Genomic DNA, 13641 nt, shown 5'->3' with positions numbered 1-13641 from the left:
GTTCCTTGCCTAACGTAGGATCAAAGAGACAAAGTAGAGCAGAGAAAGGGACTGGTAGCAGTTGGTGTGGTCAAGGTGAACAGTTTCCGCCATACACAGGTATGAACCAATGCTGGATTTACATTATATGTGTTGATCATTCTTAGAAATCTTAGGCCCAATAGAGCCATGTGGAGGTTGGCAAGTGTTAAGCATTTAGCATTGAGTGGTGGTTATCAAGGTGTGTTAAAAAGTACCACACTGTCTTGTCTCCCTCTACCTATTGTGCTGTAACAATCAGATAATTGAGTAATGATATACGTACTAAGGTACCCACTCCCTGTACTAGCCATTTACTCGTATTTTTCTTCAAGGTTGTTGAGTATTAGGTACCAATCAGTGGTCTACGGACTACGGTTGGGTTGAGTTGGGTACATGTACATCATAAATAAACATTGTAATTCGATGTACTGTGGGAAAATAGGATTAAGTAGTAGTACTAGGATATAGGATTAAGTAGCACTTGAAAATGAATGGATTAACTGTATGGGATTGAATGAAATTGCTTTGTTATTAGATGGCTTAGAAGATGGTGGAGAAGGCAAGAATGCCATTTTGCATTTTTGTTGTTGTTGATAATCCAGATTTTTCGGTGTCGCTGGACTATATTCTAGATTCCATGAACTTGTTCTACGTCCATGATGAGGTAAATCACACCAAACTTTACACTTTTGCGCACAGAGAATTTAATCTAAATCCAAACTTGAACTCTCAATGTTCGTGGCAGGAATCAAACTCCTATCTTGTTTTTGGACTTAAATTTTAAGTGAAACTTTTCATCTATTAGATTAATGTCTTAGAGGCATTGTGTTGCATTTTTGTGAGGCTAACTAGTACTCCATAATTGGTACTTGAATCAACCTTTGATCTAGTGGTTGAGATGAGATCTCAAAGGTTAGGAGTTGGAATGGAGCAATTTTATGCATGGTATATTAGTCTATGCCTACAATCTTGTACCATGATAAAAGCAATTCACCATGAAATATATTAGTCATTCTTATGAAGTGACCTTTGAACTAACGATTGAGTTAAGATCTCGTAACATCATACGTTTGAACTTCACTAAAAGAGTAACTATATATAAAGATATAGAGTACTTTTTTACAATTTGAATTTATTTATTCCCTATAACCCCATTTATATATTTTGATACGCTGCTATTAGTTGGTGATTTTGGTTGGTACTTCAAAGATTTAAAAAAAAAAAAAAAACTAGTACTTTGTACTTGAAAAGTACAAGTAATAAAAATAAAAATACTAGATTATTTACTATTAATTACTTTCGTTCTCACTCTGATGTGATGAAACAAGGGTAGATGTAATAGTTGTTGCAACTACCCTTTTTGCCACCTCAAGAGTCGAAGTACAAGTGTGAGTTAAAATATAGATTTCCTAAATAATAATAATAAATAATAATAATAATAATAATTATTGTGGATTTTTCTGCGGTATTGATCAAACATCAATACTGATAATATATGTATAAACATGTATGATATATCTAATTATATCAGGTATTATTAGCACAAGTGCTGAAAGTATAATTATATTCGGTAATCAGTACTATTGACATCTTAAAATTATTATTATTAATATTATTATTATTATTATCCATTGCATTTGTCTGGGCACGGAATCATATTTTCATAATTATCATCATTATGGAGAGTGATACTTTATAAAATGTGATTTGTGAATTGTGACAGATAATAATACATTACAATTGTCTTAATGCGGACCAGATAATTAGATTCCATTACTCAATAATACAAATTAAAAAAGGATTAGACAAAAACTACCTACGTCAATGGACACAAATAAAGTTCCTTAATCTGTTGGATTTGCATCTAATCCTACTTTTTATGATGAATTATGATCCTATGATGCGAGCTTGAGTGATTAAGCCTCTCTGGTGCTTAATTAATCAAAATTCAAACCCCTTCACATGTGATGTTTCTCCCTATTCTAATCCATTTTTGTCTTGACCAAATATAATATTGCCCTTCAAAATACAATTATTATTATTATTATTTAATTGAAAAAGAGATAATGACTTTTTTTTGGCCCATAAGTTATGATTACGATATATATATATATCTGTGTGTGCGCGCGTGTGTGCGTGTGTGTAAAATCTCTTAATTATTCATGATAAAGATTTTTTTTAATTTTTTTTTGATTGCCACAATTTCTTTATTCTAGAATCTCACACATTGGGATTTGAGCATAAGTGATTTTGTTTAAGTTGGAAGAGACTCATACAATTTCATCTATATCTGATGGGTTTAGCTGCCTACTTGTTAAGTGGTGATACGTTGTTACGTATATTTTATGACTGATTTAACACCTCACAAACCAACTCCGTTCCTTTGATATTAAACGAAAGAATAATTTTATATCATAATTTACATAACGATCACAATTAAAATATTAAATGTGGCGTTTCCTCACAAAAAAATAAATAAATAAATAAAGATGGCACCAATTTGTGTGTGAACTGTGTGGAAACCCAAAGCCATATTTGGAGGAGTTGAGTGCGATACTCAAGGAATATCCTAAACTGGGACCCATCTTGCATGTGAAGTTGAGAATTTTGTGTATCCTCATCTGGTCAATTAATTAAACCCTCACAGTATTTTCATAGTAGCTCATAGATGTATGCCTAGCTTAGTCCTGTCAATGTACTGCGTCGGGTTGATATTTTTCAAAATATCAAACTTTTTTCTTTTTAAAAAAGGTTTTTTTTTTAATTTTTTTTTTTTTTTTATGATCAAGGTTTCACAGCTTTGACAGATTATATCTTGGACCTTATGAATCCCATCTCCTACACTCATGGGGAAGTAAATTGAGAGATTCAATCAGTTCTAGATTCCAAATGCATCCTATACACTCTACACATAAGAGAACCATTAAAGAAAGTAGTATTTTTTTTAGTGGATAGATGAGTAATATAGTAGTCTGTATTAATTAATATTCATTGAATCTTTAATATAATTTGTTGATTAAATATCTTTAAGATATTCCATTTGAAGTGTATATAATAAAAGTCGACCTCATCCTGTCAAATAATTCTAACGATTTATTACTAACTTGATAAAATTTTCATTAGCAACTAATAGATGTTAATGGGGAAGGAGCCGAGGCCGGATTTTGTGAATATGTAGAATATGCGTTTGATTTGTGTCAATTACTTAAGGGAAGGCATAATAGTAAGGTGAAAATTAAACAGTGATATATATTGAAAGTATGTATGGACATCTCAATTGGTCATAAGGGTGAAGTTTAGAAAGGAAAATCAGGGATTGAGTCTCACCAGTCACGATGTGGTCGAGCAACTTTTCAAAGTGAATGGACTACTTGTGTCCATGATTTACAATGAATGACTGTATATATAACTGTAAGAGCAATAATGCCGTACTTTTTCAGGTGAGAAAGTACCCAAAACTTTATGAGTCGTGCTTAAACTGTAACGAATTCGCGTCATCTCATTCACACTCTATGTATAAATTAGAATAATGAGCGTGCCCGGTATGACTTTACTTTCTACGCCGCATAAAACATGTTCAACGGAACAAGCTTAATTTGGTCCCCATAGAGCCATAAAAATTACCAGCAAATTTACATACAAAAAAACAGGTCATATATATGGTCGGCTTAGGTTATGTCAGTTACTTGGCAGTGGGTGAAAAGGCATATGGGACCATCTGCCTAACGTAATAAAAATGTGTCATTTATAATCCATTGTCGTTCGACAATACTCAAACTTTAATTTAATGCTCTTTACTAAATTCACATTACGTATTAAATTTGAACTCCAATTTCACTTACGTATAGTATAGTACCAGCTTATACTGAGCTCGTTGCTGTTTCACCTCGACTTTCTCATTTCCACATGCACAAAAAATAAAAATTTTAATTTTTTTTGAATGAAATTAAAAGCATCGATCTATATATGTGGTGGCATTGAAAAACATTAAAATGCATGCATCTGTCAACTGTCGATTGTACTACCTACGTACCTGTCAAAATGTCAAATGATCCTTTATTTATTATTTGTTCATGACATGTTCATGTGAATTATACGTGTTTTTATGATGACACTCAAATCAAGACCTTAATTCTATCACAAAAGTTAATTTATAAATGGAAGTTTGGCCCTAACTTAAGTACCGCTCCATAATCTCTTGTGGAGCTGAGAGCTCACACACTCTGGATTCTTCTCGGCACCTTTCCCTTTTGGATGGCTTCACTCCGGGCCTTATCAAACACCAAGTAGTCATTTTCTTCCCCTTTGGATGACTTCACTCCTGGACTTATCAAGCACCAAGTAGCCATTTTCTAGGTCGTCCCCTTTGGCGGGAACCAGATGAGTCTCTTCTTGGTTCCCTTTAAACCTTATCAAGCACCGGGTAGCCTCTTCTAGATAGCTCTCTCAATGAAAGCACCAAGTCTTCTTGGTTCCCTTTAAACCTTATCAAGCACTGGGTAACCTCTTCTAGATAGTCCTCTCAATGAAAGCACCAAGACTTCTTGGTTCCCTTTAAACCTTATCAAGCACTGGGTAGTCTCTTCCAGATAGTCCTCTCAATGAAGGCACCAAATGATACGGTACTCAAGCCAAAACCTTAACTTCACCAAAAAAACTAGTTCATGAGTGGAGGTTTGGCCCCAATTTAAGTACCACTCCACAATCTGTTGTGGAGTCGATTTGAGATCATATCATTTGACTAATGAAAAATGGTATACATATATATTCTATATAAAACTCTCATTCCATTTCATGATTTTATTGATAAAAAATAGAGAAAATAATAAAAACTGTGTCATTGTTTTCTCTGCATGAATTAGAATACATCTTGTAAAACGAGTGTATTTTGCTTTGGTAATATATAAAAACTTTTATAGGATGTGATTATTATGGTCCATCTGATCTATCTTACCAGCTAGCTAGAGTCAAGATTTTATTCTTCTTTGGTAGTTGGATCTGAGCTTCTTTTTATGGGCATAATATTTCCACAAGATTCTATCATAATAGTGCATCACTTTTCCTCATAAAGCCAACAAAAAAAAAAAAAAAACTTTCAATGATTTTTTTTATTTCTCTAATTTTTCATTTTTTTTAATTTAGTCACAAGATATTAATAGAGTGACCAATTTGGTCCTTAAGATTCTTAATATAATGAAACTCTAACATACATCTAATGCTGAGGATTAAATCCTTCACGTTACAAAGAACTTCATGGCTGAATTGATACCACAATCATAAGTGAAGAATTAAAAATAGAATAAATCAAAGTCATAAATAAAAAATGAATATCCTGCTATATAAGAGGTATCGAAATGGAATAAACTATTCATAAATATTTAATTATACATTATTATTATTATGATCATTTTCAAATCTAATTACATCCGTATTTTCTGATAAAATAATATCTAGTAGACTAATACTCATTCCGTCCTATTTTATATGCCTGGATTAGTTAACATGGATATGGAAAATGGAACAGAAAGTATTGCTATTGATGTAAAGACATGTACCAAAAAACATATTGGTGCAGACACACCAAACCTGGAAAGCATGCTTTCCAGTATTCTAATAATATAATGCCTCCGCTCCCTGATATCAAGTTTGGTGGTCAATTTTCATTAAAAACAATTATATATATACATAGTGAAATCTTTTGGTACCACCTTCTTAAAATGGAAAGAGTGAGTATTTTAAACGTATCAAATACTTGAAGCTAAGAAAAAAGAAACTAAAAGAAATCATCTCTTTCAAACTTGCTCTATATTATATTTCATCATCTTTAATTTTTGCCTAATGACACCTGATGTGATGAGTAGGAGAAAATTAAACAAAAATCTATCCCCTCTATGTATCGTTTTCTCTACAGTACTGATCAACACAGTGTTCGACAATACATAACAATACAATTATGCATGGTGAGCATAAGTATTACTAATAAAGCCTGATACAACCAAACATATATATCAAACACCTCTATCTTTATAAATATATGATTTTCTCTATGGTACTGAACTACTAATCATCACAAGTACTAACTATAAACAGTAAGTATATGAATAATGCTCGATCATAGAGTCGGATAGAACCACACATATATACTATACATAGTTATACAATGTGTGTGTCTATATATCTATATATATATAGTGAATTATTGAAATCAATATTAGGAGAGAGAGAGAAAAGCACATGTTAAAATGATGAAGCAGAGATAGATAGAGACATAAATGTGAAAAAGGAGAGAAAATTAGTAATATTGATAAAAGTAGGAGGTGAGGAAGCTAATTAAGGAATTTTCGACGGGTGCAAGGCAGCCACACCACAGATTGAAAACATCCTTAATCATCGGTACAACATAAGAGAACATAATACAGAGAGAGAGAAATATACAATTTTTTTCCGATCGGCCCCAATTAATTAATTAATGGGGGGTTAACAAAAAATTAATTAGCGGACCATATATATATATCCACCTCTGATCAATCTTCAATTCATCCCTCAATCTCCGCCGTTAAGGTTCATCGCCGTATTCATCGTCATGTTCGAATTGAACGGTTATGATCTGATGATGGAGATGACGGAGCAGAAATCGTGTTCGTCGCAGGGGATAGTGAGGCCCATATCGTGGCTAAAGCCGAATTCCTCGGCGGCTCTGTGGAGCAACGACTGAAACTCCGGGTGGCTCAGCCACGAAATGGGGATAACGTATCGGCTCCGGTTCTCTCCCACGTAAACCACGAAGTGGCCTTTTGGGACATCATGCGGCAAACCGGTGCCGTCATCGTACCCATGTTGTTTCTTCCCGAAACTGGAACACCTCTTGATGATCTGCTTGATTGCCGTCGTCTGGGCCGCTGTTTTCTTCAGAGCCATTATATTATATTCTGGGTTTAATTTGATGAAAGTGAAAGTGAAAGAAGGATTGAAGAAGAAGAAGGGGAGAGTGTAAATTAAGGTGGTGGTGGGAATGGTGGAGGGGAGGAGAGGGTATTTATGAGGAGTTTTTGAAGAACAAAAACATGTGCAGTGTGGGGTTTGAGGAAGTGATTGGCTATGGATGTTTTTGGGTTAGTCATGGGTATTAGGGCATCAAGGCTCATATACCCTACTTTGTCACCCCTCCTAAAGACATTCATATGGACCACCTTAACACTTTCTCTCTCTATAATTACCTACCTTCCATTCACAAAATATTTGCTTCCCAGACAGTTCAGTTGGTTCCAGACTTCCTGCTTAGTAGATTGTCATATTATAGTGTTAGAGTTACACCCAATGTGTGGTGTAGCACAAGTCATTCCACTACATGACAATAGTTATATCAGGGATGCAGGTATACCTGACACGGATCTACCTTGTAAGGTGAACTGACGCCCATTTATATACTGAATGTTCAAACATTATAAATTGTGTATTTTAGACTCGGGTCTACCTTATAAGTGGACTCAGATTCACAGAATAATTTGTCACCTTATGGGAAAGAATTTTGCCTTTGTGCAGTGGGCAATTCACAAAATATTTTTAAAATCTTGTCAGATCTTTGTCAATATGTAATGTATTTATTATACTTAAAATCTATGTTTAATTAATTAAGTTGGGGGCAGGTAGTTATAATTTTCTGTCTTCATTGTTATTTAAAATTGTTTCAGCCAACATGTTCAGGTGCATACATAACTTCTTTTTTCATTTTTTTAGTATTTCTACATTAATAATGTTTATTAGTTGTTAACTTATGATATATTTTAGATTAAATCAAAACAAATATTAAAATAGAAAAAACTATAATTTTACGAGTCACAAAATATGATCACCGAAGTAGCACTACTACTCATGAAACATTATAGTATCTCTTCTTGATTTTTGATTTGGCTATAGGAAAAATTGAAGGCGAGAAAGGCTTTTCATACAAATAATACGTGCACTTTTATGCTATCAACAATTGTAATTTTATTTGCAAAGCGACAAGAGGACAGTTGAAGAAAAGAAGACACTAGCTTCTCAGGCAAGAGAGAACGTCACACCAAAAGATGTGCAATTGATCCTTAATAAAAAAAATCTATGAATACGCCATGAGAACTGTCGATTGAGCTCTTGGCAAGAACCAGTCAGCTATCGATAATCTAGACCGATTTACCTAATTGTGATCCTTTGTCATAAATCAAAGGTTATATATGTATATATGTTGCATAACTGCTATAAGTGGGGGATGTGTGGCTCTTGAGCAGGTCAAAATGGGTTTAAAAATTGTGGGCAGCTCTTCAATCTATCTAAATGAATGTTGTACTATATTAATTGATTAATTGAATGAGTGAAGATCACTAGATCAGGCTCCAGTGTGGACTAGTCAGTTATGTCATTTCATTTTGACTTGCTATTAAATTTTAATGATTTATCTTAAAAATGAATTATTATTTATACACATTCATTATAAATATCATCATAAAGTAAAATATGGACTATATGATTTTTTAAGTAAAAAAATTAATCCAATATATGATAATTATATTATGTCTTACTATCTACCAGCCAAGCACCTAGCGCAGCACCATAATCGGTGGTCTAGCTAGGACGGCCAACTAGGCTGCCTAGACACCACTTATTATTATTTTTAACAGATTGTTATTTATTTTTTTTTAGTATCTCGTTGTCATTTTTCAAAAAGATAATTTTAAAAAGAAGGTAGCAAAACTATTCTCCTTGTTGTTACAACTGTGATTCCGATCCTCTAATTTCTAAGCATTATAAACCAACCGTTAGCAATAATTAATTGGGAAATTGTTAGATGATTGGTTTGTGGGTGAGGTTTTAGATCTAATCAATCTAATTAAATAAATAAAAAAAAAACACATGGACTTGAAACGTCCATCCAAAGAAGTATATATAATTACATACATTTGGTGAAACATTTTATAATATCGAGTACTACAAATATCAACTATTATAAATAAAAAGGAAAGTGATATTTTATAATGCAATTGTAATTTTATTTTCACTATCTCTACACACACATATATAACGGCTCATATGTGAAAGATTGCTTAAGTGAAAAATATGATTTAATCTCATCCATTGATTCATATCAGATCAAGACTTCATAATGAAAATATTTTAAAAAAAAACGATGTGACATTATGGTAATTTTGTATAAATAAATTTTTTTTTTTGTCTTTCAATGTATTTTTTTCCTTCTTCTAGTGCACATTTTTCCATCTTCGAGTGCACATTGTTGTATCTTCTAGAGCACACATTTCTCCCTTCGAGTATATATTGTTGTACCTTCCAGTGCACAATTTTGCCATGGCTAATTGAATTTAGTATTCTCAAAACTAAATTTCTAATGGATTTTGTAGTTGAACAGATCAAAATATACAAGGGATTTGTGAGGATACTTATTTTAATGACACTAAAGTTGAATAAGTCCATTTTCTTGTATCATAATTGTTTCGAATGCGCATTTTTTTGCCTTGTAGTGCACATTGTTGCCTTCCAGTGCACATTATTGTGCATTTCAGTGTACATTGTTGTGCCGCCTAGTGCACATTTTTAAAGATCATAAATGTCGTCAAATTTTATTGTAAAGAGCAATTGATTTAACTAAATGAATGACTGAGATTTATGTGCATTTTTTTTTTTACCTAGAAACATCTTTGCATCTGATCCTAAATAAATCATTAAACTGCACACAAAAATATAATTAAATTTTGAACTAAAAACAAAGTGTAATTGAGTCCTCAAACAAATCAAAATCGTATAATTGTATCAAATAGCCCTTCAACTCCTTGTAATTCAATAACGTAATACATTGAGTTGTAAGTTCAAAGATAATATATCATTCTACATGTCAACTTCATCTCAACTCTCAAGTGATTGAAACGGAGCTCATCTTAATTAGATCCGAGTTAAATTCAATTGTTTATTTAATATTTTTTAAAAGAAATTTAAGAACATACAAATAAATAAATAAATAAGAACATTAGAAATTTTCAAAAAAAAAAAAAAAAAAAAATTAGAACAGACTACAAACCTATAGTCTAAGTCTTCAGATATCTGCCTTGACAACATCCAACTGAAGTCGATGTCTCATCGTCACATCTAACGGTTGGTCAAGAATAAGCCTAATACCCCATTGTCCTTCTTCATTCATAATAATAAATATTATTACTATTTCACTATGATAATATTTTCTTTTATTACATATAAACCCACAATAATTTTACATATATGATATATCTTTTAATTAATTCCATAAATAAAGTAAAAAAAAAAAACTCTTAACAATAATTAAGATTAAGTGACGAGCAGGCAGTAGTGGGCAGGCCGGGTTGGATTATGGAGAAGAAAACGAAAACGTTGGAAACATGTTGGAAAAAGCATCCACTTTTAGTGATTCAAGTTGGTTCGTGCTCAACATTGGTTGATTTATTTTGTTATTATTAATATTATTACTATTTTTTTTTATTATAACTTATGCTTTCTGATTTCGTCAGGTTAAATTTTTTACCCTCAAGACCTCTTTCATAGAGTCGTTGGAAGAAGAACATTGCGAGCAGCGCAAACAATCCTCTAGTCAAACCCTAGCTTGTACACTACTATATACTGTGCACAATGAGCACTCCACCTATTGCTCCAACAAGGTTCGAACTTCGAACTCTCATCCTCTCTCAAATAGTGAGATTAACGGTGGTGGCTGATCAATCATTATATTTGGACCATAAATTATATTGTAAAGTAGACCAATGATATACATGTTCATTTTTAATGTATTATATGTTATTTTTTAAAAATTAATTTTGTGTATTATAATTTTTTTTTTGAATACTACTAACTCTATTACGGAGTACAATGCAGTGTCTGTTCAGAACCACTTTCTCAAAGTATCAAAGCACAAGAGTCAGTATTGACTCCACTGAGGCTCGAACACATCACCTCCTGTATAAAGGGAAAGGTTTGATACCACTGGACTACAAGATCCTTGGCCATTATAAATTTATTTTAGTATACTAAAAATAAAAATTTATCAGTTTGAATAATTTGCAGTCAACTCATTGTTTTGATCCACTCTTTGAAGTCGTACAATTGTTCCCACCATCACAAGCTAAGATGAATTATTGTACAATTTGGTTGCTTTTTGGATGGGATTATTTGAGATATTATATTATTACTCCTAATAATAATTCTCAACTCCTATTCATAGCCCACTAACTTATCATCAACCTATATGTAAGTCAAACCACCCTAATCTTCCTAAAATAAATTTTTAATATTGTAAATAGAATAATAGATTTTGAGAGCAAACACCAAAATTAGGGCTCAATTGCACCTAATTAAATCTTGATTTTGTGCTATGATACAATATTGTCAAACATTTGTAAATGTTTTTTTTTAATGTTTGTAGTAGTAGTAATAATAAGATTGTTGATTTGATCATTATAAGATACTGACCTTCTTAGTTTCAGCTAGGGGTGTCAAAGCGCGCCGGCCCGCCCCATTAGGTCCGGCCCGCTGCGGGCTTTTATTTTCGCGGGCTTATGCGGGCTGGACCGCGAAGCCCACGGGCTTGGAAGTATACAGCCCAAGCCCGCCCCGTGCGGGCTTGCGGGTTTGGCGGGCTGGCCCGCGGGCCTACTAATTAATATTAAAAAAATCTAAAATTAAATATTAAATAATATTTAAAATAAAATATATGATATTAGATTAATATAATATAACAAACTTCACACTGTTCACAGTCCACTAATTAAAAAACCAACAAAATTATTAAATTATAAAAACATAGAACACAATAACGCATCAAACAAGGGAAACATAAACAAAGTAAAAACATTCCTACATTTTATTACACATTAGGAATTTAGTGCAACAGTTACAGAACAGACAACATAATATATATCATCTATAATTAATAATTAATTATATATATTAATTTTTTTTAATAGCATGGCTCGCGGGCCGGCCCGCGACCCGCGCGGGTCAGCCCGCGCGGGCTGCGGGCTTCCGCGGGCAAAGCCCGTTAGGCCCGCTAATTGGCGGGCCTTCTTTTTGGAGGCCCTAGCCCGCCCCACTGCGGGGCAGGTGCGGGCCGGCCCGCGGTCTTCGGCCCTACTTGACCGCCCTAGTTTCAGCGGTCAGTCATGAACAATTTAACTCGGTTTATGGTTCTTTGTCAGTTAGGGTTATAAGGCAAGCTTTGACCTTCTTATACTCTTTTACTGATTAGGATTATAAGACGAGTTTTATCAGAACATACATTCAAGTAGTGATTGCAAATTTTTTCGTAAAATAAAAAGTAATTATTAATAATTTAGTAATAAATTACATAGAGATGAATGTTGGTTAAAAGGATTGGGACCACTAATCATGTAAAATTTGATAGCGAGTCGTAAACAATGAGTGGATCGTAAAAAGTGGGTTATCAAAGTCAATGACATTAGAATATCAATAAAGTCATCATGATTAAGTTTTGTGGTAAAAAGTCAAGTTGTATGGTTCATGTTCATGGACCCTTCACCCTTTCAACGTTGCATCACTTTCGTCCTCTTCAATTTTTTATTTTTTTTTCAAGAACACTACCTTTCTTTCCACCTTTTCAGACTTCATATCAGCTAGTGCACACTTTTCTTTTCTTTTTTTTTTCTTTTTTTTTTCTGAGAATATGCACACATTTTGAGTCACACTTTTAACTTGCAAAAGAGGGTAGAAAAGAGTTCTACTATATATATATATGTATTTCTAATCTTTTTTTTTTTTTCAAATTTACTCCTTGATGTGGCGATCACTAATATGTTATTTTCTTTCTGTGCATTTCTGTAAAAATATTTACATCAAAATTTTAAGTATGAAAGTACAAATTGAAAGTAAAGAATGTGAATACATATAATATTTTTCGATAGAAAATTGTTGATCTGTTCTTGAGAGGTGGTCATATTTATTACACTCACAATTGCTACCTTGTCTATAACTATTTTATTATTAAATTTATATTAGACTAAAAGAATAATTATAGGGATAATTATACAATTATCTTAAAATTTAGGGACGAAAAGTGTAATTTTCCAAAAATTTAAATTATAAATTTTAAAAAATGAACTTTAAGTGCATTGCACTTTTTAATTGGCAAAAAATGCATTATATAGCATTGCAAAGTTCATTATATAGTGTTTGAAAATACACTTTAAATGTTAAAAAATTACCAAAATATCATTACAAAATTTTACTCAATAGTCCTTCTATTAGGTTTGATGAGATAGACGGCGAAAATTAATTTTTAGTTTTTCTTATCATGTGAACATTATATATTTAAATATTTTATATATATAGAAGTTCAGCATGATATAAAATTTCCAGGACTAAGTATAACCGTATATTTCAAGTACATATACGTAATATATCTACGTACCACCTTCCTTTTCTTAATCATATCATTTTTTTTTCATAAAAAACCTAACCTTATCCGTTAAGGTTTAGGCTTTCCTCTTAAAACAACCAACTTGATAATATGGCAGCTGCCCCAGGACGGCGGCCGACCTGGGAGAGTTGGTGGGTTGGGTGGTCCAAGCGTTTGGGGGGGGGGGGCTTAAG

The 13641-nt window shown here is 32.7% G+C and overlaps 1 protein-coding gene across 1 annotated transcript; it reads right to left on the bottom strand.

The window, feature by feature from the left end:
* Positions 1 to 6621: 6621 nt before the first annotated feature.
* On the bottom strand, positions 6622 to 6939 carry LOC115998807 (auxin-responsive protein SAUR50-like). Its single transcript, XM_031238465.1, has one exon. The coding sequence runs from the start codon at positions 6937 to 6939 to the stop codon at positions 6622 to 6624; it is 318 nt and encodes a 105-aa protein (XP_031094325.1).
* Positions 6940 to 13641: the final 6702 nt, after the last annotated feature.

The sequence above is a fragment of the Ipomoea triloba genome, chromosome 12 (genome assembly GCF_003576645.1).
Source record: "Ipomoea triloba cultivar NCNSP0323 chromosome 12, ASM357664v1".
NCBI lineage: Eukaryota > Viridiplantae > Streptophyta > Magnoliopsida > Solanales > Convolvulaceae > Ipomoea > Ipomoea triloba.
This window is presented reverse-complemented; position numbering and strand designations above follow the sequence as displayed.